General features: G+C 38.3%; 1 protein-coding gene across 9 annotated transcripts in view; it reads right to left on the reverse strand.

The window, feature by feature from the left end:
- Positions 1-27,199, reverse strand: part of LMO7 (LIM domain 7) — a 129,019-nt gene that overhangs the window by 79,682 nt on the left and 22,138 nt on the right. For 8 of the 9 annotated variants that reach the window (XM_040706618.2, XM_040706613.2, XM_040706590.2 and 5 more), the window contains exons 2-3: positions 15,862-15,932; positions 12,240-12,309 (exon numbers count right to left, since the gene is read on the reverse strand). In XM_040706618.2, coding sequence (XP_040562552.1) covers positions 12,240-12,309; positions 15,862-15,932 — 141 coding nt within the window. The remainder of the gene's footprint in view (positions 1-12,239; positions 12,310-15,861; positions 15,933-27,199) is intronic. The other variant, XM_046901882.1, reaches the window with a different exon arrangement.

Here is a 27,199-nt window from a genome sequence, read left to right on the forward strand (position 1 = left end):
TCCATCCCCAGATCCTCATTCCCAGCTTAGATATTCCCAGGCCCTGGCACTCCACACCACTGCAATTAATAGCCAGCAAAAGACCTACCCAGTTCACCTTATTGCCTCCATCCTCTTGATGCACTGAGCACCATGGGTTATTTTCAACAGTAGTAATGGCATTAAGACACACAGCAAAAAAAATGTTTTTTTCTTTAAGTGGGACTTTCAGATTTCTGGCGTTCAAGGTAATTGATGTAGGGAGGGACCAACTGTCTTCAAGGATTTGAAATCCCTTTCAGGCCTACCCCACTTCTCTATTGTGCTGCTGTGTAAACTTGACTAAGGTAATCCAGCAACAATATATAACCCAAATGAATACTTCAGCGATAAGAGTAATTAACAAGTTGTAAACTACAGGTGCGTTTCAGGGATGTCACTGTTACCAAATAAGGCAAACCACAGAGAAAAAGGGCAAAAGTACAGCACACGGACAACCTGAGCCTACAGGACTTTCAGTCAAGAGTGTTCTATGCAATTCTCAGCTTTAACCCCACTTTGGACAACACAAAGGGAACTGAATTCACTCACCTGCAGGTACGATGGCTGTTAAACAAGTACAGAATCAAATACTGTGTTACAGAATAGCATCCTTGTTCAGAAAAGCCTTAACTTTCCCACCACTTACAGACATTCGAGCCAAAGTCAAGAAAATCAAGTTATGTGCTTTTCACCCTGAACTGCTTATAAAAAAAAAACAACAGACTTGACAAACTAAGTGTGTAAAGTACGCCAATGCCAAGTTGCCCCACTAGACAGAGTTGGAATGACAGTAATCCACTTAAAGGTGAAACTCCCCTGAAGCCTAATGAGTAATAAAATAAGAACTCTTGTTCTTGAAACATTTAAAGTTTTGGCAGAGCTTGCTTTTCCTTTTTGCCACCCCCACTCTTTCCTCCTCCCTACTCCCATTCCCCGCCCCTCCCCTTCCTCCCTTTTTCTTCAATACACTTTTTTTTCTGGTTTTGCTTACACAGGCTAACCATTTGATATAGATTAAATCCAGCCCTTCACTTGTCCAGAGGACTTGAAACAGAAAATCTCTCAGATCCTCAATTCACATCGTCCTTGATTTTCAACTATGATTTGGTACCTGGTCCTTCTTAAACAAGAATTTAAAAGCTCCCTCTAACTTTGACTTCTTCAGCAGCCACTGACAAACACCTTTTGTTTCCTGAGAGAAGTCACATCCCACCACCTTTTTTTTTCCACCCCTAACAGAGTTTATCCCATGGAGTAAGGCAGCTCTCCCAGATTTGGAGATCATCTGCTTTGCAGTCCATCCACCAGCACCCAGCTTCCTCCTGTCCCTGCCTGCTCTCATGCCCCGCAGAAAGAAAGCTTGGCCACCTCAGTTGCAGCAGCAACTCCACACATTAGGTGTTGGCATGGTATTTATTCTTTTACATACATCACCGGAGGAGAGTGATTCAGCCTGGGCACGGAGGTGTTCAGACAAGTGTTGAAAGATACAGTATGAGGACTGTATACCAAACAGAAAGGTGAGTAGCATAGCTATATAACTCCAGCTATGCCACAGAGGACAAGTATCACTGCTGCAATTAACATCTAGTTTCTTTGAAAACTGCTGGTAATTTCAAACACCACTCATCAATAAATATCTGACATGCCAGCAAGAAAAGTGCTGCAGTGTCTGCCCCATGAAGATTTCACACACACAAAAAACAACAAAACAATCTGCTGTAAGTCTCAAATCTTCACTTCCTTGGCGAAGGAGGAAGAAATCAGATCATAAATGTCACCAGTATAATTTAAGGTGTGTACCTTTTCTACATGGTTGAAATTTTTTTCCAGTTAGGAAGGAACATTTGTAAAGAAACACAGAGAGTCACCAGATATTTGAGGAAATAAAAATAGCACGCAACTGACAGAGTAAACAGAGAGTACACCACAGACTGCAGCTGACTGAGTTGAAAAATAGAATTTTTTTGCAGTTTATTTGGCAACCATATTTATGTGTTTTGTTAGCTGATGGCAAGATGGGGGAAAAAAGTGGGTTTTTTTGTTTGTTTGTTTGTTTTGGAGCTTTAGTTCAGAGCTGGAGAAAGGATTAAAAGTTTCCCCACTGGAAGACTCTTAAAGCCAATCCTAATATTTTACAATTATTTTTACAAAAATATTTAATTAATTAGCACTCTGTAATTGTCCCCCTCTACTCTGCCCTTTTAAAGCCCCATCTGGAGTACAGCATCCAGGCCTGGGACCCCCAGCACGAGAAAGATATGGAGCTGTTAAAGCAGGTCCAGAGGAGGGTCCTAAAGATTATCAGAGGGCTGGAGCACCTCTCCTATGAAGAAAAGTTGAAGCATGAAGGAGCTAAGCTTGTTCAGCCTAGAGAAAAGAAGACTCTGGGGAGACCTCACTGCAGCCTTCCAGTACTTGAAGGGAAGTTATAAGCAGGTAGGACACAGATTTTGTGAAACGTCTAATAGCGATAAGACGAGGGGTAGCGGTTTCAAGTTAAAAGAGGGGAGATTTAGGCTAAATGTTAGGGGAAAAGTTTTTACTCCGGTGGTGAGGTACTGGAGTAGGTCATCAAGAGAAGTTGTGGATGTCCCATCCCTGTAGGTGTTCAAGGCCAGGTTGGATAGGGCACTGGGCAGCCTGATCTAGTGGGTGGCAGTCCTGCCCATGGCAAGCGAGTTGGAACTAGGTGATCTTTTATTTCCCTTCCCAACCTAAGCCATTCTATGACATCTCTTCCCAGTAACTCATTGGAAGTGTCAGTCTGAAACAGATGATCTTATCTAAAACATTTCCCAAATACTACTTCCAACTCACAGTAATGAACCAATATTCACAGTACTTGCTATCCTTTGACCAGAGACCAGGTCTAACAGCTGAACCATCATTTCTCGGGGTGTGTGCTTTGGGGTCCTCACTATATAATTTCTCCTCATTTACATTCTCTCTATATATTTCATTTTGTCATCACCTCCCAGAATACTGTCAGTTTAATAGAGAATATAGGTTTCATTCTGCCCAACAGAAGTTTTAAGCAGCTACTAAAAACGTCACAGAGTTTGCATCAACCTCCCCTCTCCCCACACCCTAAATTACAAAGTATTTTAGCAACAACGAAAAACAATTAAAGGAAATTCATAGCTAAGGCTGAAACATGCCCTATGTTTTCAAGAAAAAGGGCACAAAACATCAGTAAGCCACTACAGTGATTACATACTCCCACTATCAGGCACTGAAAAACTACAGAACAATATCATCTCCAACTATTAATAAACTATACTTCCTTTCTAGTATACAGCTCTCTTTTCTCAATTGTCTAACAAGGGTATTTTCATACAAGCCATATTCCTCTTTCCCATAAGACAGCAGAAGCAGCACAAAAAATGATTTATGAACATACTTACCAATTCCTGCATCACTCCTGACATTTATTAATTAGTAGTTTTATGTTCCCTGATCTCGCTCCGAACATGTTTTGTTTAGCTGTATGGTCTATGAGAGACCTGAAAGTTAAAATTCTATCCCTGTCCTGATTTTCCTGGTTTATTTTGCACCGCCCAAGCTCTGCTTGACTGAGGCGAAGCACTTTGAGATGTAACTTTTCAAAAGATTTTTATGTTAAAAGATAAGAACTTCTTTAAATTCTTAATCATAGTGATCAGGGTTTCTAAAATGCTTCATAATTTATAAATTTACTTTTTTTTTTTTTTTTAATCAGAATTTTCAGCCCACAGGCTGCATTGTCTATGATTCTCCCAGATTTTAAGTAATACCTGTTCAGGAGTTTGAAGTAATGATAACTGTATTGTATGAATTTTACACTGGAGATGTACAAGCTAATTTCCAATTGCCCTTTTTTACACCACTGACAAAATATAACTTCAATTCCTTAGGTAAAAAAAGAAAAATTGTTTGACATGACTATCTATTTGAAATACCATTCCCGTGTGACCTCCCAGGTGAAGAGATACTTTCTTAGACTAATATAAATTCTTTTATGTCCAGGAAACTTGTTTGGGCACTAGAGCTGGACCACTGATCAAAGAAAAAAGTTTCCCCTCCCACGTAATTGGACTTGTCAGAACAAAACTAGATATTTAAGGTGCATCCCAGTTACCTACTTGGTAACAGTCATGTAGAAGTCCTCACCTACTTTAAGACTTGGTGAAATCTGGAGATGTTATTGCAAACAATGCCATCAAATACCATTACACATTGAAATGTTCTTTAGCGTTTAATGGTATCGTTTGCCAGAGCAGACAGGTTTCAAGCTATGCATAAGGCTGAAATATCTGGAGGAGAAAAAATAAAAATAAAAGAAAAGAAAAAAGCGTGAAGAACATAGCCCTTCAAATTGTCTCAAGTTTAATAGTATAGTAAAACGTGATTGCTTAGAATTAAATTTCTTCACTGAAAATGTCTTACATCCCACAGGAAAAGGGAAAGTAACACTTTTTGGAAGTATTGTTACCTGCCACATAAAAAGGATATTGAGTGAAAAGATAGATAACTACTACAATAAAGAGGAAACCGATCTCTTTTTCTTTCTCCTGAAATGTTACTGAGCCTGCCTAAAAATTCATGGAGTGCCTCAAGAAGGAAAGAAGATGTGATGGGAGGTGGATGAGGAGCACAAGTTCACTTTCACTTTACTTTCTTCCTGTTCTGCTCAGCTTTTAGACATAATAAATTTATGAATAAAAATCACCATAAATGCTAAGTACCATTGTAAAGCAAACAAAAACCTCCATCCACATAAGTAAAGACTGTGCTAAGAAGCTGCAAGTCTGTTGAATACTTGTCTTCTGAACCCTTTAACAACTTTCTGAGCACATTCATCTGGAAAATGGGCAATTACACCTTTGGCCTTTTGTTTGCACACTGGAAGGATAATTTTTTTTTTCCCCAGAAAAACATGCATCATCTTGTGCTTTGCCTTATGAAAAGCAACATCAGTCTAACTGGCTTGCAAGCAGAGCACATTAAGTGCTTATGCAACTTCACTCTGTAAAAGTGCTGCTCACATGCTCACCTTCTACCTCTGAATTGAGAGTCCAAAGGGGAATACAATTCACAAGACAGATCAGCCATGAGGAAAAGGTGGTGCAATGGAAGCAGGCTTTGAGGCATAGCTCACAGCTGCATTAGTTATGATGGGCCCTGGTACTTGTCAGGAAGGCTACATCAAACCTTCCAGAGAAAGAGCAACATTCCACGTCCCTCAGTACAACTCTCCCTCAGCACAGCCAACCCTCTCGTCACTGCAAAAAGAAACATTAGACAAGCAAGTTAAATGGTTATTAACTCATTAGTTGGCTCTCAACCAGAATTTATTATGAGGCTATTTCTTATGAGAGATTTTGGATACTGTCAGTCGCTGCACTACCAACAAATCCATCCAGGTTTAAGACTTTACTTTTTGGTTGGGTTTTTTTTTGTTTGTTTTTGTTTTTTTTTTTCATTTTGTAGTGGGTTTTGGTTTTTTGTTTGTTTGTTTTCTTTCTTATCAAATACCAGCAAATAGCTTTTATGCAATTTGTTCTATGCATTTGTGCATTTGCCCTTTCACATTTTACATACAGAATAGAAAGGTTAGTGTATATTCATCCCCTTATACCACACAAGCTACTGCTCACATTACTCATGTAATCCCTGCTAGTTGATTTCCAGAACAGAAATTGAATAAGCAAAAAACTTACTAAAAATAAATAAATAAATAAGTGAAACACAGGAAGACCAGAAGCACAGAGCTATGTAAAGGCTATGCTAAAAAATAAGGAGTTCAACAGCAAGAAAAAGCAAATACAATCAGAACTTTCAGCACAAAGGAATAATTCCAAAGAACTTGAGAATTAGAGCTGCTTTAAAAGATCTCTCATAGAAAGAACGTTAATATTACCATCAATTTTTTTTTTCCCCTAAGTGGAAAACATGACTGATTTGAGTTTAAAATAATTTAGTGAAGGAACTTCATAGCTAAATCCTATAAGAAACAATGAAGATTGTTTGGATTTTATCTGGGGAAAAAAAAAAAAAAAAACCAACAAACATTTAAAAGCATTCTACAGCAAAGTGAAAAAATCATTTACTTGCCATTTCCCTGCAGCAATTAAAAGCTGTGTCAGGAAAACATTCCCACAGAAAAGAAAATTTTGGCCAGCTCTACCCGATGACAACAGATAAGGAAATACCAAGGCGGCTCCAAGGTTTGCCAAGTGTTAGATACAAAGGCTCAGAAAAATATTTTTTCATGGTAATGTTTTACCTTCTCCACCCCATCTCTATCTCCTTTTCATTTTGTTGTAATTTTCTTTCACATTTCTCCCTTCTTATCTTTGTTATTCCCTACTTTACTGGTTTAGGAGGTACCTGTTCATGTCCATAACAAAGAAGCTCTCCCTTGATTTTTCAGGTAGTTGTCTTAGTGTGCAAGAGGAATTAAGACCTTCTGATACATTAAGTAAATGCATTATGTAACATAGTGCCGTTATATTGGATTGCGTTTAAGAAGAGAAGGAATAATGTTTGTGTAGCACTTGTCAGAAGTGCTTCTTGGCCTATGCAAACCAAAAACGTAAGCACTCTTCACCCTAAAGCAACTCCAGTTCCACACTAGAACAACAACAAAAACAAAATCCCACTCTCCAATGTTTCTGATGTGTCTTCAAACCCAGGACTGCTTACAGATGAACAATTTCATTCTTTTGTGTGAAAGGGAAGCAAAAGCTCACAATAAGTAAAAACACACACACACACACACGCACACACACACAAATACAACCAGCCGGCCAATGCCATCTTTGCCAAAGCTAAAATAAAGAACTGCATGAAGATGATGTTTGGTGCTCATTCATCCAGCTCTCACACAGTTAGTTAGCAGCACCTCTACTCATTTGAGATGGGGAACCAGCTTAGAAAAATAAACAGAAGTTGATTGCACTGCATCTGCAATTCTTAAAAACCAGCAGCTCTCCACTCTGCCCTGCGGTCTGACCACAGCACATCATGATGTGATGATGCACTTCTCAACCACAGAGTGGAGCAAAGAGTTGCACTTCCACTTTACTAACAGGAGCTGCAAGGAAAAACAAGATGGTCTTAAACAACCAGATCTGAGCATTGCAGGGCAGGCAAAAAAGCTAGCCCCATTTTCCCCGCTATCTCATGAATTCTTCTGCTTCAATCTCTGTTCAAACTCTTGTTCAGCCAACTAAGTTGGAAAAGTGAGTATTCTGAGGAGCAAAAGCACTGCAGACAAAGATGGGTCTCAAAACGCTCAGCAGAGCCTTGATGGAAAATGTGTTCAGACCATGAAGTGCTCTTCCTGGTGTGATCATACGCAAACCACTTCACATGCTGGGATTCAAGCTGAAAAGCGGAGAACACATGTTTATTGGGTATCTTTTTTTTTTAAGTGGGGGTTGGTGGTGATACTTCTGCAAAGCATTAATTTTATTTCCCCCTGGGAATTCTAAGCCAAATCGTTTTGCAAGTTTTATTAAATAACTTCCCGAGGCTGCAAAATTTGTTTCACTCTTTCCTCTTGCCCATTTCACTACTAAAAGAGGAAAAAAAAAAAAAAAAATCAGAAAAAAGACAAAATAGCATACAGCAAGAAAAACAATAGACTCATTGTTAGGCATAATACTAATAATTAGGGGGATTTTTTTTTTGAGGGGGGTGGGGGAGGATGGAGAGGGGGTTGTTAGGGAAAAAAAAAAATCACACTGAATTAAAAAACATATTGGAGGATTTATTTTCCTGTCTCAGAAACCTTGGAGGAAACACCAGACTGAGAAAAGAGAAACAGGAATGAAGCATCCACTAACCGAGTTGTCATTTCAGTGCCCGATGCTAGAAGGAGAAGTGGGGATTGCTCTTTAGCATAAGGCAGTTCTACAGAAGGTGAAGTAAATGGTCTGCTATTCATTTTCCACATTCAAAGCACAGCTGCATCTTGCTGGCAGATGGAGCAAGTCATAAATTTGTAATTCTTTGTCTAGATATAACTCCAGCTGTTCTAAAATCAATATAACCTGGGTTTTCTCCATAACAGGAGCAAAGCAGTGGGAATAAGATCAACCCAACAAGATTCATCAATGCAAGCCATTTTCTTTAAATCACATCTCCCTGACATAGGCTTATTTCATATAAGTATGGACCACAAAAAGTGGATTTAAGGCAGGCTGCACTTTCATTATCTTGTACAATGCAATTAATCTTCCACAAATCTCTGACCCTTCAGTTACCTGGGTTACACACCCCAGAAATGCCAAAGAGCTTCACGAACAGCTATTCGGTACTAGTTTGCTTGCCTACTCTGCTGTACTAGGGAAAATACACGGATTGCTCTTTACAATGTCTTAAACATTTGGAAAGATATACAGAAACTTGTTCTTCACTCTCCACGTAATATTTCAGAACAAAGTTTTTAACAAATGGCATTCTCTCAGTGTAGCGGTGTTTATTGCCTTCACCCATTTTAAAGGAAATTAAAGCAGTCAAGCACAAGGGAATTCCCCTCAGAAATCCTGCAGAAGCACATCACTGTTCTTGAAACCCATCGTATGCTGTTAAAAATCAACCTGCAGGAAGCCACAGCCTTCTGCAGCTACTGATGGAATTAGTCCTTTGTACCTTGGTGGCTGCACGTGCTGTAGCTCAGGAACCCCCCTCTGAGTGACTGACATTTTCCTTGGTCACTCATCACTGACCAAGAATGACAAGGGAATCAGAGATGTCTACACAGGAACTGATTCCTGCCCCTGCAGCTCTGTGGCAGCCCTAGGATCACACATCACTCACCTGGACAAGCTGGCACTGAGCTAGGACTGACCCAGATGGGCATGCTGCTCTGTGCAGCTGCCACAGCAGGTGTCTCCAGCAGCCAAGCCCTGTTAATTGCTGCTGGAGTAAGAGTTATATTTGAGGGCTGGCCCGAGTGCTTGTTGTCACCATCAGAAGATGGATCTGTTCAGCCCTTTATCTCCTGCTACCTCCACTTGCCTTCAAGAGCTTTGGTTGTGGTCTCCTCCCTCAGTGGCGAAGTTCAGTTTTCCAAGCAAACACACATGAATCAAAGATACACAAATATATATTTTTTAAATGGTTAAGACAACTATTAGCTGTCACACAAGCCATGGAAGGCACATGCCTCCAACAAAAAAAAAAATGGAACATCAGCACTGTAGCACCAGCTTAAAGAATTTTTAAGTTCGCCCTGTACCAGCACTTTTGTTAACTGAATGCCAAGTTTCATTTTAGTGTTTAAGTAAGTTTTAGTTTCATTGTAGTGTTTATTTATCCCTCCCATCATGATTATACCTGAACCATTGATACCCACACCCATAGTTACTAGACCACAGTATAATCAAACTAGCAATCACTATAATCAAACTAGAGATGCAGGCTGAAGCTTACTTTCAGTTGTCTAAAATGAGCTTGGAATTTAGGTGATCCTTCTAATGTTAAGTTTCTATTAGGTTTTTGAGAATTAATGTGCTCCAAAAGCAAGTGGCATAAATTAATAATTCACTTAATTTATAAAACAAAACCAACAAAAATCACATCTCAGTTACCCATCTCTACTTTAAAAACTATAGCACACAATATTCCATAAGACCCAGAGTCTTTTGTTACTCACATAGGCTTTCATTTCCTATTTTACTCAAGAAATTTGTTTTCAGAATAACTACCAAGACAAATAAATAATATAATGAACCCCTTCTGGAGATTCAACCAAATACTTATGTTGAGCACTGTACTTTAATACTGCTGAGAAAACTGTCAAGCATCTGAAGCAAACAAAACTTTTCAGGGGAGAGAGGGAAGAAAAAAGTCAAACACTAACTCTCTAGAGAAGGAAAGAAAATCTGAAGAAATTCCAAGGTTCAAAAGGACTGTGAAGAAGCTGTAAAGAGAACATGATCAAATGATCAAAGACTCAAATTCAAGTTGTGGCATCTGTTTATCCCTTAGAAATAAATTTTACCTCTTGAAGTTAAAATTTCCATCTGGTTAAAAAAAAGTCCCCCAACCAACAAGGTTTCCAAATCTTGTAAATGCCTGGTGGGGAGCAATTAATGTAAGACTGAAAGACATTGAATACAGCAGAAGTGAGAGCTGTAGAAGTGTATATGAAGCTATGGAAAACAGTCTAGAAGCTGACTTGTGGGAGAATCAACTAACAAGCAGTGAAAGTATTTCCAGAACATGGCAAGCAAGCCTAAACCAGACAATTCCTGGCAAGCTCTATACCTAGGAGCACAGTAAACCTTGCTTTTCTATACTGGAAAGTAAAGCAGAGAAGTTTTCAGTAGAAGTGGTTGAACATGAATCCTTTCCATCCATAAATCCTGCAGTTCATCAGCCACAATATTCTGAACCTGGCAGGTACTAATGCTTGTGTTTCTATAAATGCACACAACTATAGGTTTTAGTATGAGTTATACATTCAGGGACAGAAGCTGGGCTCTCCTAAGCTGTTTAAAATAGCACGTCACTCTCAAGTCGGGATATACACATACTCACACACCCATTATTGCCACCATAACCACAATGTTCTGAAAACAAAGTATTTCTGAAAAACTGTTTCCACAGGTTAATATAAAACATCAGCTGTCTCAGGGACCACCATTAAGTGGTACTTCAATAACATTAACAATACCAGTGGATGGTCCTGGTTTCTGAGATTCATTCACCCTTCCTCCCTTTTGTTTTTGAAGACTTGTAGGAACACTAGTAACAACGATACACCCCAGCTAAGAAAAGCTAAACACCTAATGAATTCTCCAAATCTGTGTGTCTGGAAAAAACAAAAGAACCATGTAAAATTGAAAAAGTAATTAATTTCATAGTTCAAGACATCATGAAGTCACCACAAAAAAAAAAAATGAAATCTATCCTATGGTTTTCTGGTCTGGACTAATGGCTACTTTAGATACCATTCAGGCAATCAAACGACTAACAGAATAACAGTACTATCTTCCCCAGAATCATTTTGAGTTCTTTTTTGGATGCTTCATGGGAAAAGAATGTGCAGCACTCATCCACAAGCCTAATACCATAAGCTTTCTGGGACAAAGGCTTTGCACAGGCAAATGCTTTGCACATTCATTTGATGTGGAAATGCACTTTCTGAGCTTGTACAATAATGTATGGCAAGTTAACCCAATCTTACGACTAGCCAAGTAAAATACACTTTTCCCCCTAAAGAGTTGCGTAGTTGACCAGCAAAAGCAGATGTTTTGCTGTCTCATGCCTTCAATTGAAGTTCTAAAGATGTTTTGTCTTCTACTCCTATTACAAAATCAAGTAATTTTCCCTAATGTTAAGACTGCATATTTACCATAAGGTGGAATCTTCTGCTTCTTGAAGGAATCATACACACATCCCTGTTTGCTTTGTGTCTTTTAAAAAAGAAGTTTTGGCCACCGGACTGAGAGACAGTTATCCTGTAAGTTAGGAATAACTTACAAGGCTAATTTCTCTGGAAAAAACTGGCAAAAAAAAGAATCCAATTTGCTTACCCTCTTAAAAGTTTCTGATTGTAAATGGCTAAAAAACATTTAGCATATGGTCTCTGACCAGCACGTTTGCCAAATAGCATACAGGAAGTATAAATTTCCCGTGTAAATGATTCCATGCATTATTTTTCTCCCCCTCTACAGACAATATGATTTTCAGCCAAAATATCTTCAGCTAAATCTCCTAGGAGAAGCCTTAAGAGAGATTTCTGCATCAGAGTTATTTTAATGCAACCTAGGCTTTACTGTGGGCAGGGAGAAGCAGCTTCTAAAAATAATCAGGCTATAAGAAACACATCTTAGCTTGTTCCTTCCCTAACAGAAGGGATTCTGAAGTGGTTTGTGAATATAACACAATAATGGCCTTTGAATAAAGAAAGGTAATGCTGTATAGGTTTGTGTGCAGGAGCCACCAGTGCTTGATATGGGAATGATGAAGCTCCGTGGAGTGACAAAAGTTGATCAAAGTTACACATTCAGATCATTGTATGGATAATCTTTGCTTTCTGATTTAATGTATAAATGGTAAAATGTTGACCAAAAATGAAATTAGAGGTATAATCGAGTACACTTGGTAGGTTTTCATAATGAGTCCATGGTGAGAACAACAAGCAAGAGAGTGCTTATTAAGCACAATTAAACAGAGCATGGAGTAATTCCACAGATATTAGAATTGCTGTCATTACTTACCAAGCCAGCTATTGGAGTTGACAGACGATTGATCTTCCTAACAATGCCAGGTTTGATCTTGTTAATCAAACTACAAAGAAATCATATGAATTTATGTTAAATAATTTTATTTAAGTCTAAATATCATAGCTTATTAAGAAAAACTTAGCATAAATTACTCACTCCTATGACTTGAATCAAATAAATTTGAACCTATTAATACATGCCCCTATTTTTTTTTTTAAGCCACTTTACCAAAAAGCAAAAACCAACAATAGAGGATTATAGAAGCAAAAATGGGAACAAGTCAAAAATAAGATGGTTGATAAAGGCAAAGTGAGAAAGAAAGAAAAAAAACAGAAGCAGCTGGGTGGGTACAAGGAGAAATGAATTTATGTTTGATTGGTTGGACTGGATGATCTTAGAGGTCTTTTCCAAATGTGGTGATTTTACAATTGGTGATTCTACGTTTCTGCTAAATTGGTGGTGATGTTAGCTAGACCGAAATTTCATATTTAAAGATTTTTCATATCTTCTACATCTAATTTTATCAGAAGAATACATATCAAAGTATTAATTTTCAGTGTTCCTTATAAGAGGTCGGATATTCCTGTAAATGTAGGAAACCAGCTCAGGTTTCATATGCTACCAGCCCCAGTATGATGTCTGCAACAATATTTTTTTTGTAAATACTTTACACATGCAAGTTGTTTTGTTTTGGTTTGTTTTTTTTTCCAGTTGGACAGAAAGGACCGAGCCTCACAATATCACTCGAACTTTATAAAGAATTTACAATAAAACAGAACAGATGCACATCTCATCATGCACTGAGGAGGAGGAGGCAAAGTATTCTTTGCACCTTCATTCCCAGGTTCTCAGTCTTGCTGGTAGGGAAATCCCGTGATTCACTGAAATACACACTAGACCACTGGACCAACAAAGAACTGGGACCTCAGGACACCCTGCAGACTTCATCCGCTTACATCTGAGGAATGTGGACTTGCTCCCTCTTCTTGTTGCTGCTTGTTTGGCCAGACCCCTTAACCACACAAAACATCAATAGAGTTTTGTGATCTACCCACACCAAAGCAGAGAAAGGACCTGAAGTTTAAAATTAAACAGGGGAAAGGGCTTTTTTTTTTTTTTCTTTGCTCAAACAACAAATATATTTGGAAAAATAAAGAAAAAGAACAGAGTTTACGTATACATAATGAAATGGAAGAGATTTCTAAGCACCTGCAGAATAAGAAACAAAGGTAACAGGTCCCAAGATTTTTCAGCTGCATTGTTGTTTTTTTTTTTTTTACCAAACAAAATGCACTTGATGACATTTTCAATCAAGAGAAAAGGAAAAAAGAAATAAAAAAAATAGAAAAGTTACTGTTTTCTTATATGTTCCAAATGCATCACTTCTTTGCTTTATTGTGCTTAAGAACACAAAGTAGCGCGTAACAGAAAACTTTCTTCCTCTAAGGTATAAATGGGAGATCTACTATAATGTCGCATTTATTTTGTCAACTGATCAGTCGGTTGACACACATACTTGGTCAACGAGTAAGTCAAACAAGTCAACTGGGCTGCCACTAGAATAAGTATACTGCAGCAGATCAGATCTATAAGCCAAATACACCACCTGCATTTATAATGTATCTGTATAAATTAAAAAAGTCATGTCGGGGGAGCCAAGGCAACATGCAAATGGTGTGGCTAGTTTATCACCATTACTTAAGATCTTGTGTTTTGTCCAGTTTTCAGCAAAGTAAACATTTGAAAGCCTTCCCTGTTTTGTTCTTTTCCATTTCCAGTGAACTCTTATGGAAATCACTTATCGTTGTACTTCAAGGTATGTCAAATTTAAAAGTTATGATACAGGAGAACAGCTGTGTGATTTAGTGCAGTATAATTAGATGTCTTTTCCTTTAAAGATTGCTGCATGACTCCCAAGAAAAACTGCTCAGATGAAGAAATTACTGGATGTTTTTCTTACATGTATCTGTTAATTACAGATAAATTTAACTGATCTGCATTTGGCAGATGGATGCTCATATTCTTCTGCCAAACAAGTGTCAACAATGAAGATATCAAAGAGTTAGAGTATATCAGTTCATTGCCAATTCTTAAAGACTTGATTTAAAAGTTGCAGCTGAATACAATACACACATCCCCCTAAGTAGATACACTAAGAAATAGCTGTTACTTTAATAAGAAGCTATCTTATTACCACAGTCAGTATAGTTCACATTTGATTACATAAGCAACAAAAAATAAAAATTCCATCCCTACAGACCTGTTTAGTCTTAAAAAAAAAAAAAACCAAAAAAAAAAAAAAACACACACAAGAACTTCCTCACACCAAAAAGATAATTACAGAAGCAACTAGCAAGATAATCTGAAAGGTGAAGTGCCCAAAGGAGAAAAATAAAAAAAAAAAAATTAAAAAAGGGAGAACAAACAGGAAATGAAAACATTCACATAAGTAAAGATGTGGAAATTTTGCCTGTTTTGCGTTTACTTTGGTTATTTCTGATATACACTGAAAAAAACAAATAAAAAGAAAATCAGACAAGTATACCTTCATATATATTTTCTGATAGTTGAACTGATCTATGGGTACCTCCAAGATACAATGCATTTTTAAGGGTCCTATGTTGTCTCTGAATGGGACACTTACACATATATTTCCTTAAGATATAAGGTGGTAACACCTCTTTCAGCCCTGGAAACCTATTCTAGTAAATATAAATCCAATTACAGATAGACCTGATGAGTGAACATTTTATACCTCAGGCTCAGTCTACCAATGAAACCAGACAAGTCTCATTATTGCCAAGTCTATAAGATATATAAACAAAAGAAAGCTTTTTTGAGAAAGCGTTCTAGAAACAGCTAAGGTCAGAGTACTGTTTGCTGTTGAAAGCAGTAACTAATTCAGTCCATATGCTACTGAAACCTAGGCTGTAACATTTACTTTTATGATCCTAAATTGCCTTTAAGTATGCCAAGTGACATCCTACAGATAATGTTACTGACGTACTTGGATGTAGTTATAAGATGGAGAAATAACTCCTCTTATATTTTATACCAAGGATAAATTTTAGTAAGTAATATTACTAAAAAAATTAGAAGCCTGCAACTTATTTTTAAATTTATGATTTAATCACTACTGAAATGAACTACTTTTTTGGTGTCAAGTTTTCTGGGAAGAGTAACTGTCTTTCAGAATTTAGAAAACTAGGGTTCACAATTATTTCTTAACATGAAGCAGGCAAAACAAAACAGTGAGTATATAAATAACTGAGTGCCTCCATCGCAGTCACGGGCCACACCACCTTGCATGAGGTAAAGAGAAAGCCCATTGATGCTAAGAGCATTATAACCAACAAAACTAATCAAAGGCCAGAGGGTCAGCATAATGTTCCAGCTAAGACAAGTGTGCATGGAATACGTAGATCTAGAAAGTGGATGTTTGCCACAGGAAGGAAGAACAGCTTCCAAACAAGTATAAAAAAAATATATATATATATATATATACACACACACACACAGTTTAAAACATTGTTGGCACTTAATTCAAACAACAGGCCAAGAAGGAAAGAAGCTGATGGCAACCTGAAGCATTTTTACATAGTAAATCGATACTCACTCGCACAACAGGACTCCATTTTCTAGAGCTGCTCGAAAATCTTTGGTTCCAAAGCTCTTCCCAGTAACTGTCTGGAACAATAAGAATTAGAAGTTAATTTGAGACATGCATACAAAATCAGGACTAGAAAGAAAAACTGAGAAGTAATAAAAAAAACTTCAGTTCAACATATAGTTCAGAGTATCCACTATTTTCCCATATTAATTTCAAAATAAAAAGTTTTCTAAAACTGTTGTGCCTCAAAAGAAGTCAGAGTTAACATCTTCAGATAGTTTCTACTGGTGCAAATCAATCTTCAGCTAAATTCTGGGGGAATACTTGTTAATTTCTAAAGCAACACCAGCTACACTGGAAAGCATAAAAAAATCTGAAACAGAAGAACGAAGAAAAAAGTGTGGAGTCTTTTCTCATTTAAATCTTCTACTTCATTTTACATCTTGAACACTCATGATATGCACCATGAAATATATTACTTCTTTGTTTGTTTGTTTGTTTTCCCCTACCACTTGCACCTAAGGCAGTGTGACTAAAGAACCTCTCTGGCAAGTCCTTGTAATCACATGTACATCAACACCCATTAGCTGGACAACTGTAAGATTATACCAGTGGGGCTACTTTTCATATGTAAGGTGAAAAGCAATGAACAAGAACAACGTGAAACAAAGGACTTAAGGTACCCGAAGCCAAAACCATTGCCTACAGGTTTTAACAAAGCTGTTTTCCACAAAAGAGATTTGTTCCTGACCTTAATTCACTCCATCTCAAGAGAAGTGATGCACTGATGATCTCTTAAGTTTAAATTTATTTGGATTCTTCTTACTAGGCTCCCCCCTGCAAAGTTTCCTTTATCAACACCCAGATTGGTAACCCACACACAAATCAGAAAGGAAGAAAGTCTCTAAAACAGTCCAAAGAGTTTTATTCCAGCTAGGTACAGAAATCGAACACAAGGAAAGGCATTTGTTTTTGTTAGCTTAGGGATCTCCAGGTTCAGGCACTAAGTTGTCATAAAATTCCACTCAAGGATCCTGACCGTCCCCGATACTGCACAGGACTTCAGGCACACAATTAAGTCATTTGGAATCTGTGTGCATCCAGACCAACAGTTACTTACTTGCCACAGTAATTAAAGAAATTAGTGGTGAAACAAATGAGCAACGCTTGGTGAAAGAGCAAAGGAGAGGACACAGTGCTTTAAGGACCTGTTGAATTATCACCCTGTTATTTTTCCTAAATTGCAAGAGGAACATATACTACCACCAGAAATCCTAGAACTTAACCTATTTAAAAAAATAATTGCTTATTTTTTAAATTCAACAACTTGAACTTCAATCTCTGTAGAGAAAAAGATTAGATGTTACAAAAACAATCTTCTGATTTTAAGGGTTTTTTTGGTTGTTTTGTTTTTGTTTTTACCCATAGGATTCCAATCAACACTTAAGAGGTCAAACTTCATTCTCATTTTAGAGTTCTCTCTGACATCTATGGGACTATACAGCACTTTCGTTAGATTTAATGCAAACAGTTCATTCCTAAGTCATACATGCAATAGGCAGTGAGGTGTTTCCTTTACCTAATATCACTGGCCAGCATTGGGCCCATCTCAAAACTGCAATGACATATATCTGGAAACAACCTCATGCTGAAATTCCTTAAAAAAATTGGAACTGCACATAGCTAAGGAGGTCATTAAGACACTATTATCAAGAAGTTAGTGTGGAAACATCACTGAAGAGATGCTGAACCTCAGCACATATCCTTCAAGAGTGACACATTTCAAGATATAATAATATTTCTATGGCACTTCCTGAGGTAATTTCTAAGCAATTAAAAAAAAAAAAAAGAAAAAAAAAGAAATAATTGTGACTGCCACAAAGTTTTCTGTCATAACTCTAGCCAGCTAGAAACCATCCTTCAACTGCAAGAGCGTCCAGTTTTGGCACAAGATTGCAAATGCTAGTGTTAGCTGTACGGACTCTTAGAATTATATTTACACAGGGAGTCATTACACTGAAAGCCTTTTGACTAAGTTATTTCTGCAGCCATTGGGGAAATCAGTGTTGATTTGGTGTATGGGATGGAGCAGTCAAACTGACATTGCAATTCATAGATTCTGAAGACTGTGGTTTGTTGACATAAAAATAAAAGGTATCAGGACTGCCAAGTTAGGTTTCATCAATATTGACTTATAAAGGATAACTAATAATTAAGTAGTTAAGAGGTATACTCAATACGCAATTTAATACTGATGGCATGAAACTGAAATATTTTCCCAGTTGCACAGCACCTTGAATTTGTTGATGCCAGAAACAAACAAACAAAAATCCTGTGCTCCATTTTAAACCAAGCTTTCACATGGAGACAGAAAAATTTTCTCAGAAAGGACTTTTATCCAGCTTACACCCATTGCAAGGCACCAATCATGGCTGTAACTATTGTATTCTACATAGCAACAGGGTATCATTAAAAATTGGAAAGCGGTGGACTGGCTCAGATTTCCCCAACCAGTAAGGACATGAGTAAGACAGAATACATCCCACCCTGAGATATTACATCTTCAAACAATGTCTACTATTTGTGAGTCACTGTTTATTCATTAAAACTGGTTATACTGGGTGTGGTACTCTTATGTCACTGTCAGAATTAATTTTTGATAATTCTTCAACCATTTAGGCCATGTGATCCAAACAATAAAGGAATATCTCCCCAAAGTGGTTTTTACCCATGTCTGAACACAATCTCTTAAAATCTCTCCTTTTCTCCTTCATTCAGCTTCCTTCTATGTTTGTTTGTTGTTTTAATATAAAGAAGGCAAAGACATAATTAAAGACCAGACCATAAATCACATTTAATTGCTGCTATAAAACAGTTTGATTTCAGTTTTGTAGGAAAGCGTCCCCTAGTACTCTGGTAACTTGCAATTGCCAAGTCCATGCAATTTACTTCAAACAGCATGTAAATTAAGTGCTTACACACACATACATTGAGAGGGCTAATTTAACTTCAGGTTTGCAATGATTTCTTTAGGCGGTGGCAATTCAAGAAAATGTAACCAAAGACCAACCATTCACAAGATGGCATGACTGAACAAAAAGAATATGGTGCAAAAAATATCTTAATTATATGCCGCATATAATTAACACAGAGTATGTTTCTTTGGCTTGTCCTACTAGAGGCCAAATACAGCTGGTCATAGGTTGTCTTTGCCTTAAATGCCTTTAAAAATGAAAAGTTCTGTCAGTGTTAATAGAAAACAGAGTTCACATCAAATCGCTTCCATGGTTTACACCAATTTGAATGGCATCCCAAAAGAGGCTGCTGTCCTACACGGCTGTAGGTTTCAAATGGGTTGGCTTCTTATACATACACACACACAGCCACACATAACTCACAAAATGCAAAGGACCAGCAGCTTTCTTACCTTAATTTTGCTGCGGTGAAAACACTACAGCCAGACTCTCCCCTCAATAACACCTCACATAACATACCTGGGCACACTGGTTAACTGATCATCCATCAAAAAAACATTAGCTGCTCAAACCTAAGAGGAAGGCATTTTATCATAACCAAACCATGGCCTGAATGAAGCATTACCACAGAACACCTAGGTACTTGTGAGTTTTAGAGTAGACAAACGGCTGACATTTCCTAAGTCTTGCTCTCACTCATAGCTCCTCCAATACAGCCACTTTTAGACCACACAACCTCAAGTTGTTTAAGGACCTCACACGTTGATTTTAAAGAAATACTAATTTCATCAGTGTGAAGTGCTCAACTCCACAGTGTAGGTCCATAGGTTAGGGATGGAAGATTCAAGATAAGAACCAAACCATATGTGGTAGAAATAGCTTTAATATAGGATCACACAAAGATCTCAGTAAGCAAGCAATTTATCAGACAGTGATCTCAAGTATATCAAACTGATTTATGAATTGCAGGTCTCAAACTAAGTCTGAAGCGACAAAAGCCAAGCTTAACATTGTGCTGCAGAGAGGATGACTAACATCCTGTAAAGAACTGGGGCATGGATAGAAATGTAATATCATGGCATAGCCCCCACTGCAGGATTTCAGCTATGCCCGCCAGGTTCCCTTCATTCCACCACACTGCCTGCCTCAGCGGAGCCAGGCCTGTGCCAGAAACTAAGGAAAGGAAAGATCACATCACATATGTGTCAATGTCTGAATTATTACCTTGTTAATGGCCTTTTTTTCCCCCTCTTTTTTCCCCAAGTACCAAAAAAATCTGGATCAGGTTACAGGGCATGTGGCTCCATCATTATGTAATCTCTGCATTATATATCTCCATTTACAACGCTCATTGGGCTTTAACCACCCAAAACATCATTTCCAAACTGTACTCTTACTGTGCACAGTAATATGCACAAGAGATATGTAGGCTACACCTACAGCCAACAAGCAAGATTTCAAGAAACTCTCAGTGCTCTTCCTCTCTGAATTTTGTAAGAAGTCTAACATTGCCATGGTTTGCTGCAGCAGTTAATTTTCTCAAATCTCTCCCCAGGGGCAGATGATAGGAACAATATTCAGAGCATTGCTGCACCCAATCTCGAACACACAAGTAGCAAAATGATGGCAGCCACCATTTGAGTAGAAAGCCTTTGGCTTTGCAGCAAACAGCCAAACCATAGAGGCTACTAGCTTTCTGAAAGTCAAGAACTAGAAAAGAACAGCTCATTTCTGAAGCAAGCGGGACCTGCTTCTCAAGACCCCTGAATTTAGGGCCCTGAAAAGAGAATCACAGACTCATATGGGTTGGTAGGGACCTCTGGAGATCACCAACTCTAACTGTCATGCTAAAGCAGGTTCCTGACAGTGTAGGCATTTATATCATCCAGCTACGGTAGAATGCTGTGGGCACTACACCCCATGTAGCAGAAGGGATGCTTGATTCAAAGCAGACAAGGTCTAAAAGGAATCCCTATCACCATTTAATTCATGGTCCAGCAAACCCTGAGACATGCTCAAGAGCTGGTACCCACAGAGGCTTTCACTGGAAACTGTCCAGCAATTAACTTGAGACACTGCCTACCTTAACAACTTTGAGTCAAGAGCAACATCTGGATTTCTGAGACTACAGAAGGAAGCTCTTCTTTTAAAGTCCTCATAACTCACTTCTAAAATCTATGACAGGCATGACTCCACTCAGGAAAACAGACTGAGTGGCTGGGAATAACAGCAAAAATAAAAAGGCTAAAAGAGATGAAGGTTTTTCACACTGATCATTTACACTGTTCCATGTGAATGGTTCTCTTTGCATCCGTAACACAGTTTTCCATTCTGAATGATTCCTGTTCTATTGCTCAATGCAAAGTTGTACCATCCTATTTTAACCTATACCCCAAATCCCTAGACATAGTTTCATTTTAGAGGATGTGGAAATTTTTAAGTCTTCAGCCAAAAATGCGTTTGATAACAAATCAGAACAGACATTCATGAAAGGAAAAGACTGATTATTGAAGATGACTTACAGTAATTTTCTATCATCATCATAATGATGGGGTCTTATTGTGGTATGCTTGCTGAAAGAGGCATGCCAAGACTCGTGAAATACCATATAACTGCTTGTTTTTCTTCATCTTTTGTGTTTAAAAAAAAAAAAAAAACAATTGATGGGGGAAAAACAAGGAGACATGATACTGTAAAGTAAGAGAATTACACATCTCTCCACATCATCTGCTTATGCTCTGGGATTTTATATGCCTTTTCAGCTCCTCTGTCAAAATCTGAAGGGTGGAAGTGAAGTCTTCATTTGAATGTTTAGGAGAGTCCCTGACTTAGAGAAAAAATGCTGCAGAAAGAGCAAGGATATTTTCCATAAACACTTGAGATCCAGCAATCCAGTCACAAACAAGATCATCCCAGAAGTGACAGCAAGATGAATAAGCTTATTCCGTTGCTTATACTGATGACTGTATTGACAGGCATCAAATTAAGAAAAAACATCTCACATCACTTTGGTTGTGCGATAAGTTCTCATTGCATAAGCAGATTGGCAGGATAAACTGAATGGAAATAGGTGTTCCAGCAGGAGATAAAACTTGCAAATGTAAATTGAAAGACAACTCATCTCTGAGGGGACAAAAAGAAAAAAAAAAACACTGGGGATTGATTTACCGTGTGGATGTAATACCCAAATAAATCAGATATGCCTATTAATTCTGCAAACAGTTTGAATGCACATCATTTCTAAACTCAACACTCAAATTCACACATCATAGTGGTGCCTTGGAACTGGATGTTTGTTTCTGCCATAGGAGAAAGAAACAAACAGGGAACAAAGCTGATGGAGGAAAGGTTTTCAGAAAGGCAATCTACCAAATTAACTTGAAAAGTAGAGGACATAGATCCCATTTTTGTTGTGATCCCACTTTCATGGCTCAGATATTTTTAATGCTTATGTTTCACAAGGCACGTACTCTCACACCAGCCAAGTTTTGAATTTGCCTATTGTGAAACTAAGTCATTTCGTTTGCCATTTCTTAGGACTTTTTCCTGAAACACCTTCCCCTTTGGTACTACATTGTTACCTGACCTGAAGTTATAATACCTCTTAAAGCTGAGGAATAAAGTGATCAAGAGATAAATGAATCCATGCATAGCTGTGTCTCAGCTGGACTTCTGTATAGTGTCGGCCTCAGTAACACAGAGGAGGAAACAGAGAGGTTGCTCTGGACAGAAAATCAATAAGTTATGAAAAATGCCTTAGGAGGCTGAAATAAAAAGACTAGAAAAATATGAGCAACAAAGCAGCTTGGTAAAGAGGACTGGTGGGATCACTACAACAGCACACACGCAGCACACAAACAGAAGGTTTTGCAGAGCTGGCTGAGCAGATCAATCACAAAAGAAAACCACGAGCTTCCTGTCATCCTGAAATTGCACTAAAGCCTCCCTTCCCCCTTCATACCAAGTGAAAGGGTTGAGTTTAGAAAGCACCCCATCTTCTGATCACGCAGGCTATTTACCCCCACCCACCCACCAAACTGCTTCTCTCCAGCACCAAAAACCACAGCAAACTGGCCCATGGGTTCCCAGCACCCACAGATCCATAGCCACAGGACACTGGAGATGAGATAAGGATAACATCTGGACTCTGCTCAGATTCTTGAGGCTTAACATACCCCAAAATACAGTGATTCAGAGCCAAAATGAGGGGGGGCAGAACGTGATTGAGGAGTTGGCTGGCCACACATCAACACCCAGAACTTCAAGTTCAGACAGTAAAACAGGAGAAAACCTGAAAATCTCTGAAGTCTATCCATACCACTATTTTTGCTGAAGAAGGAAAACAGAGTTCACAACAACAGTAACACTCAGGTTTCAGATGAACTAGGAAAAAAAGCATATTTTTTGGTTTCACACATTTCCATTCAAATAGGAGTGTTACCTGGAATATTAATAGATGAAGATATATTAACAAATACTAAAACCACATTTGCTTAGTGCAAATGTAAAGAAAGGAACTGAAGCAAATCACATTTCTCTATTGCTTTAAGTTAAAAACAAGAAGAGATTATGTCATTACAATAACTGAATCTTTAAATATCTTGTTCTTGCTCGTTTAAAACCAAAGATAAATGCAAGCTTGATGGTTGCATTTCCCAAGTTCATTACCCAGTTTAAATACCACTGTAATTGCAGGTCAGAGAGTAAATATCTACAGTTCTCCAGAGTGGATGGTCCGTGCCATGAGTAAATCAGAGATCTAACTGCAAGGATTATAACTATGTTCAGCAGAATGAAAAAAGGCATGTGGTAAAAAGAATATGCACACTACAGCGAAATGCTTTAGTTATCATTGCTTTCATGTGTTTAGAGAGGTTATTCGTGCACGGAAGTCATTTTATGCTATTACTGGAAATAGAACCATAGAGTGGTTTGGGTTGGAAGGGACCTCTAAGATCATCTAGTTCCAACCCCCTGCTATAGGCAGGGACACCTCCCGCCAGCCCAAGTTACTCAAAGCCCCATCCAGCCTGGCCTTGAATGCTTCCAGGGAGGGGGCATACACGGCCTCTCTGGACAACCTGTTCCAGTGTCTCACCACCCTCAAAGTAAGGAATTTCTTCCTGATATCTAGTCTAAATCTACCCTCTTCCACTTTAAAGCTTTTTCCCCTTGTGTTGTCACTACCTGCCCTTAAAGAAAGTTCCTTCACAGCTTTCTTACAGACCTCCTTCAGGAAAGAATTTTGAAAGGCTTTTTCAATCTTCTCAATTTTTCAATCTTTACTGGAAGCAGTGCTTCCAGCAGCATACCAAGACATGCTCTGAGCAAGCTGCAGTCAAAAATATTCACCAAATCCCACCCCATCTCAAGGATGAACCCACATGCACACACATACAGTTTGGGGAAGCAACAGCTTTCTAAATGCATCTTCTCTCCCACCTTCACATTCTCCAACTTCTACATCTCCTTACATAGCCCTAGTTTTCCAACCCATTTCACAGGCTTATTTAACTTGTTAACAAGACAACAGATGGGCAATGAGCAAAAGAAATCGTGCAGAAAAATATTTCACGGTGTCAAAAGACACCACGGAGGCAATTAGTGTCACACAAAGAGTATGGAAAAAATAGCCCTGACACCAGCTCCCCACAAGCAATGGCACTTAACATGAATTGCAGCATTTTGAAATTCCAATGTTTTATATAACTGTTGCTAGATAACATCAAGCAAAAAATTGCATAAATTAATGCTAAGTTCACTGACTTCAGCTGTAGAAATATTGTGCTCTTCTTTTGAATTGGAATAATTTTCAAGGGGAAGAGCCAGCTCAAGGGAACTCCATTGACTGCACATGTTTAAATCAAAATAAAAGCGAGACCACAAAATTCCAAGAACTTTTCTTTTTTTCTGAAAAATTAGCATAAAGTCTACAAAAAAATGTATAAGAAGTAGGAGTGAGAAAGCAGAAGCTATAAAGAACTGTGACGTAAGGAGAAATGGTTTTAAAGAATTTCATTAAAAGCCTAAAATTTAAAGGAATATAAACAAACAAGTAATTATGTTTGAATACGTTATTTGAAATTCGTTGTACATGCACTGAGTCACTAACATGGGAGTGAGACTTAGGAAGGCTCCATTTCCCACCACTCACTGCAGTGTATTGCATTACAGATAACGAGCTCATAATATTACAGTATTTGATGGCAGAGATCATTGCTGCTGCCACGCAGCACCACCTAATGAGAGACGCCAGGTACAACACAACTAGAAGCTCTGTGCTTACAAGGTGTCCCTCACTTAGGCAGAAGATGAAAGAAATTGCCTTTGGCAAAGAAATTAAATAATTGCAGTCGGAGGACTGATGGCTACAGAGGAAATTGAAGTCCAAGGGAGCTGCAGAAGGATGGTGTGTATCTCAAGAGACAAGAGGAGCAGAACTGGAGGAGGCAGAGACAGTACCCCAGATGGGACCTCACAAAGGCAGAGCAGAGATGGACAATCACCTCTCCCCCTTGGCTGGCCACCCCTTTTTTGATGCAGCCCAGAATACAGTTGACCTTTCGGGCTGCGAGCGCACACTGTTGTCATCTGCACGTCACTGCTCTGCCTCTGTCTGTCTCTTTTTCTTATCAGAGATCTTTAGTCCAGTCAGCTTTTGAGAATTTAAGATTCTCAAAATCTTGCCACACCACTGGCAAACCCTGGCTCTGCAGGGAACTCTCCTGCTTGGTACTTCCATTTGCAACGCGGCGGAAATGTTTGTACCCATTATAGTTGTAGGTGGCCTTGAGTAGAGTCACCAGGATGACCAGAGGCTGAGAGAGTCAGCTAACTTAGAAGGGAAGCAGGGAGTGACAATTACTGCTGTGGCCACACAGAGAAACAACTTAAACTGTCACTCACCTTTCATCTTCCGATTTAGGCTGAGAACTGATAGAGCCCAAGTGTTAGTCAACCACCTCCAGCATGACACTTGCTTCAGCCATTTTATTGCTTAACTGCCAGTGCAGCTTTATTATTATTTTTTTTAAAGGAACCAAACGGGTTTGACAGAGCACTTCCCTCCCTACCAGGGTGTGTTTAGAAGAACCAAAGATAAGTTTGACTGTCATAGCAGCTATGCACGGTTGCTACGTTTACTGCCCAGAGGTAGGATGTAATTGCTAATCAAAGGCAGCCAACCTCCCCATTATTTCAGAAGACAATTATAATTTGTTATGACCTCCCCACAGAAATGACAACTTCTCTTTGCAAACAATTCCATTCCCTGCAAGGGTGAGGCAGAAATTTTCCACAGTTTTCACACTGACCTCATTAAACATTTGGAATGGGAATCCTCAATATCACTGAAATCAACTTTTTGGATATTAGAAAATTTCATGTTGCTGAAAAAATTCATTTATTTTTCTCTTGAGGGAGTAGTATATCCACAGTATATCAAATAATTTAACTGCATGTACCTGATATACCCTATCTCAAAGAGGGACACTGACCTAGACTAGTATACAAAATAAATAAGCACATTCCAACCTCTAGTGTGATGCTTCATGTATATTCACATAACTTCCTCCAATAATGAGGTCAATGATTTTTAAAAATCCCACAAAAAATGCAAAATGCACAAACACACAAGAAATATTTTATAGAGAGCTATAGAAAATTATTGGGTAACTACTCGGTTCTATTCAATTGTAACATGAGGCTTATATATTTAAACCACAGAAAAGACATAGCTTCTGGGTGATAAACAAATGCGTGTACTTGGGGCATTTTTCTTTTACAGCTTAACTTCCTTTTGTCTTTAAAATAATAATGCACAAAACGATGAAATGATATCACTACTCCATACAGTTTTTCATGAACAGAAGAGTATCCCTGTCATGAAAGATTGAGATTCTCTTCCACTGTAGACAAGATGCCTCAATCGTTTCACGCTGGGGCCCCCGCTGTTTCCTCTGATCTGCTGCCTTCCAGGGTGCGCAGATTTCAAGAATGTCTGAAATTGTGCCTGGCAACACAGACAAAGCAGATTGCCCACAATTTAAACATTCTTCTCTCTATGTATTTCATTAAGTTATGACAATTTCTGCTGCTTGATCTGGTAAATGATTACCATGCCTAAATGAAGATTTACGCCATTTTACTTGCAGTTCAGTAGAGCAGCCAAAGACATTTTTCCTATCATAGCGAAAACGGGAAATATTTTTAACATTAGGTCAATGCTTTATCAAAGCAGAGTGATGTCTTTGCTCTTTTATTTGGAACTCCAGACAGAAAGGAATGGCTCTTTGTACCACCAGTGCTATTTCCTGTGTAAGATAGGATTTTCTTTGAGGGCATCACAAAATTATGCTTTTTTTTTTTTT

This window comes from Gallus gallus, chromosome 1 (assembly GCF_016699485.2).
Source record: "Gallus gallus isolate bGalGal1 chromosome 1, bGalGal1.mat.broiler.GRCg7b, whole genome shotgun sequence".
Taxonomy (NCBI): Eukaryota; Metazoa; Chordata; class Aves; order Galliformes; family Phasianidae; genus Gallus; species Gallus gallus.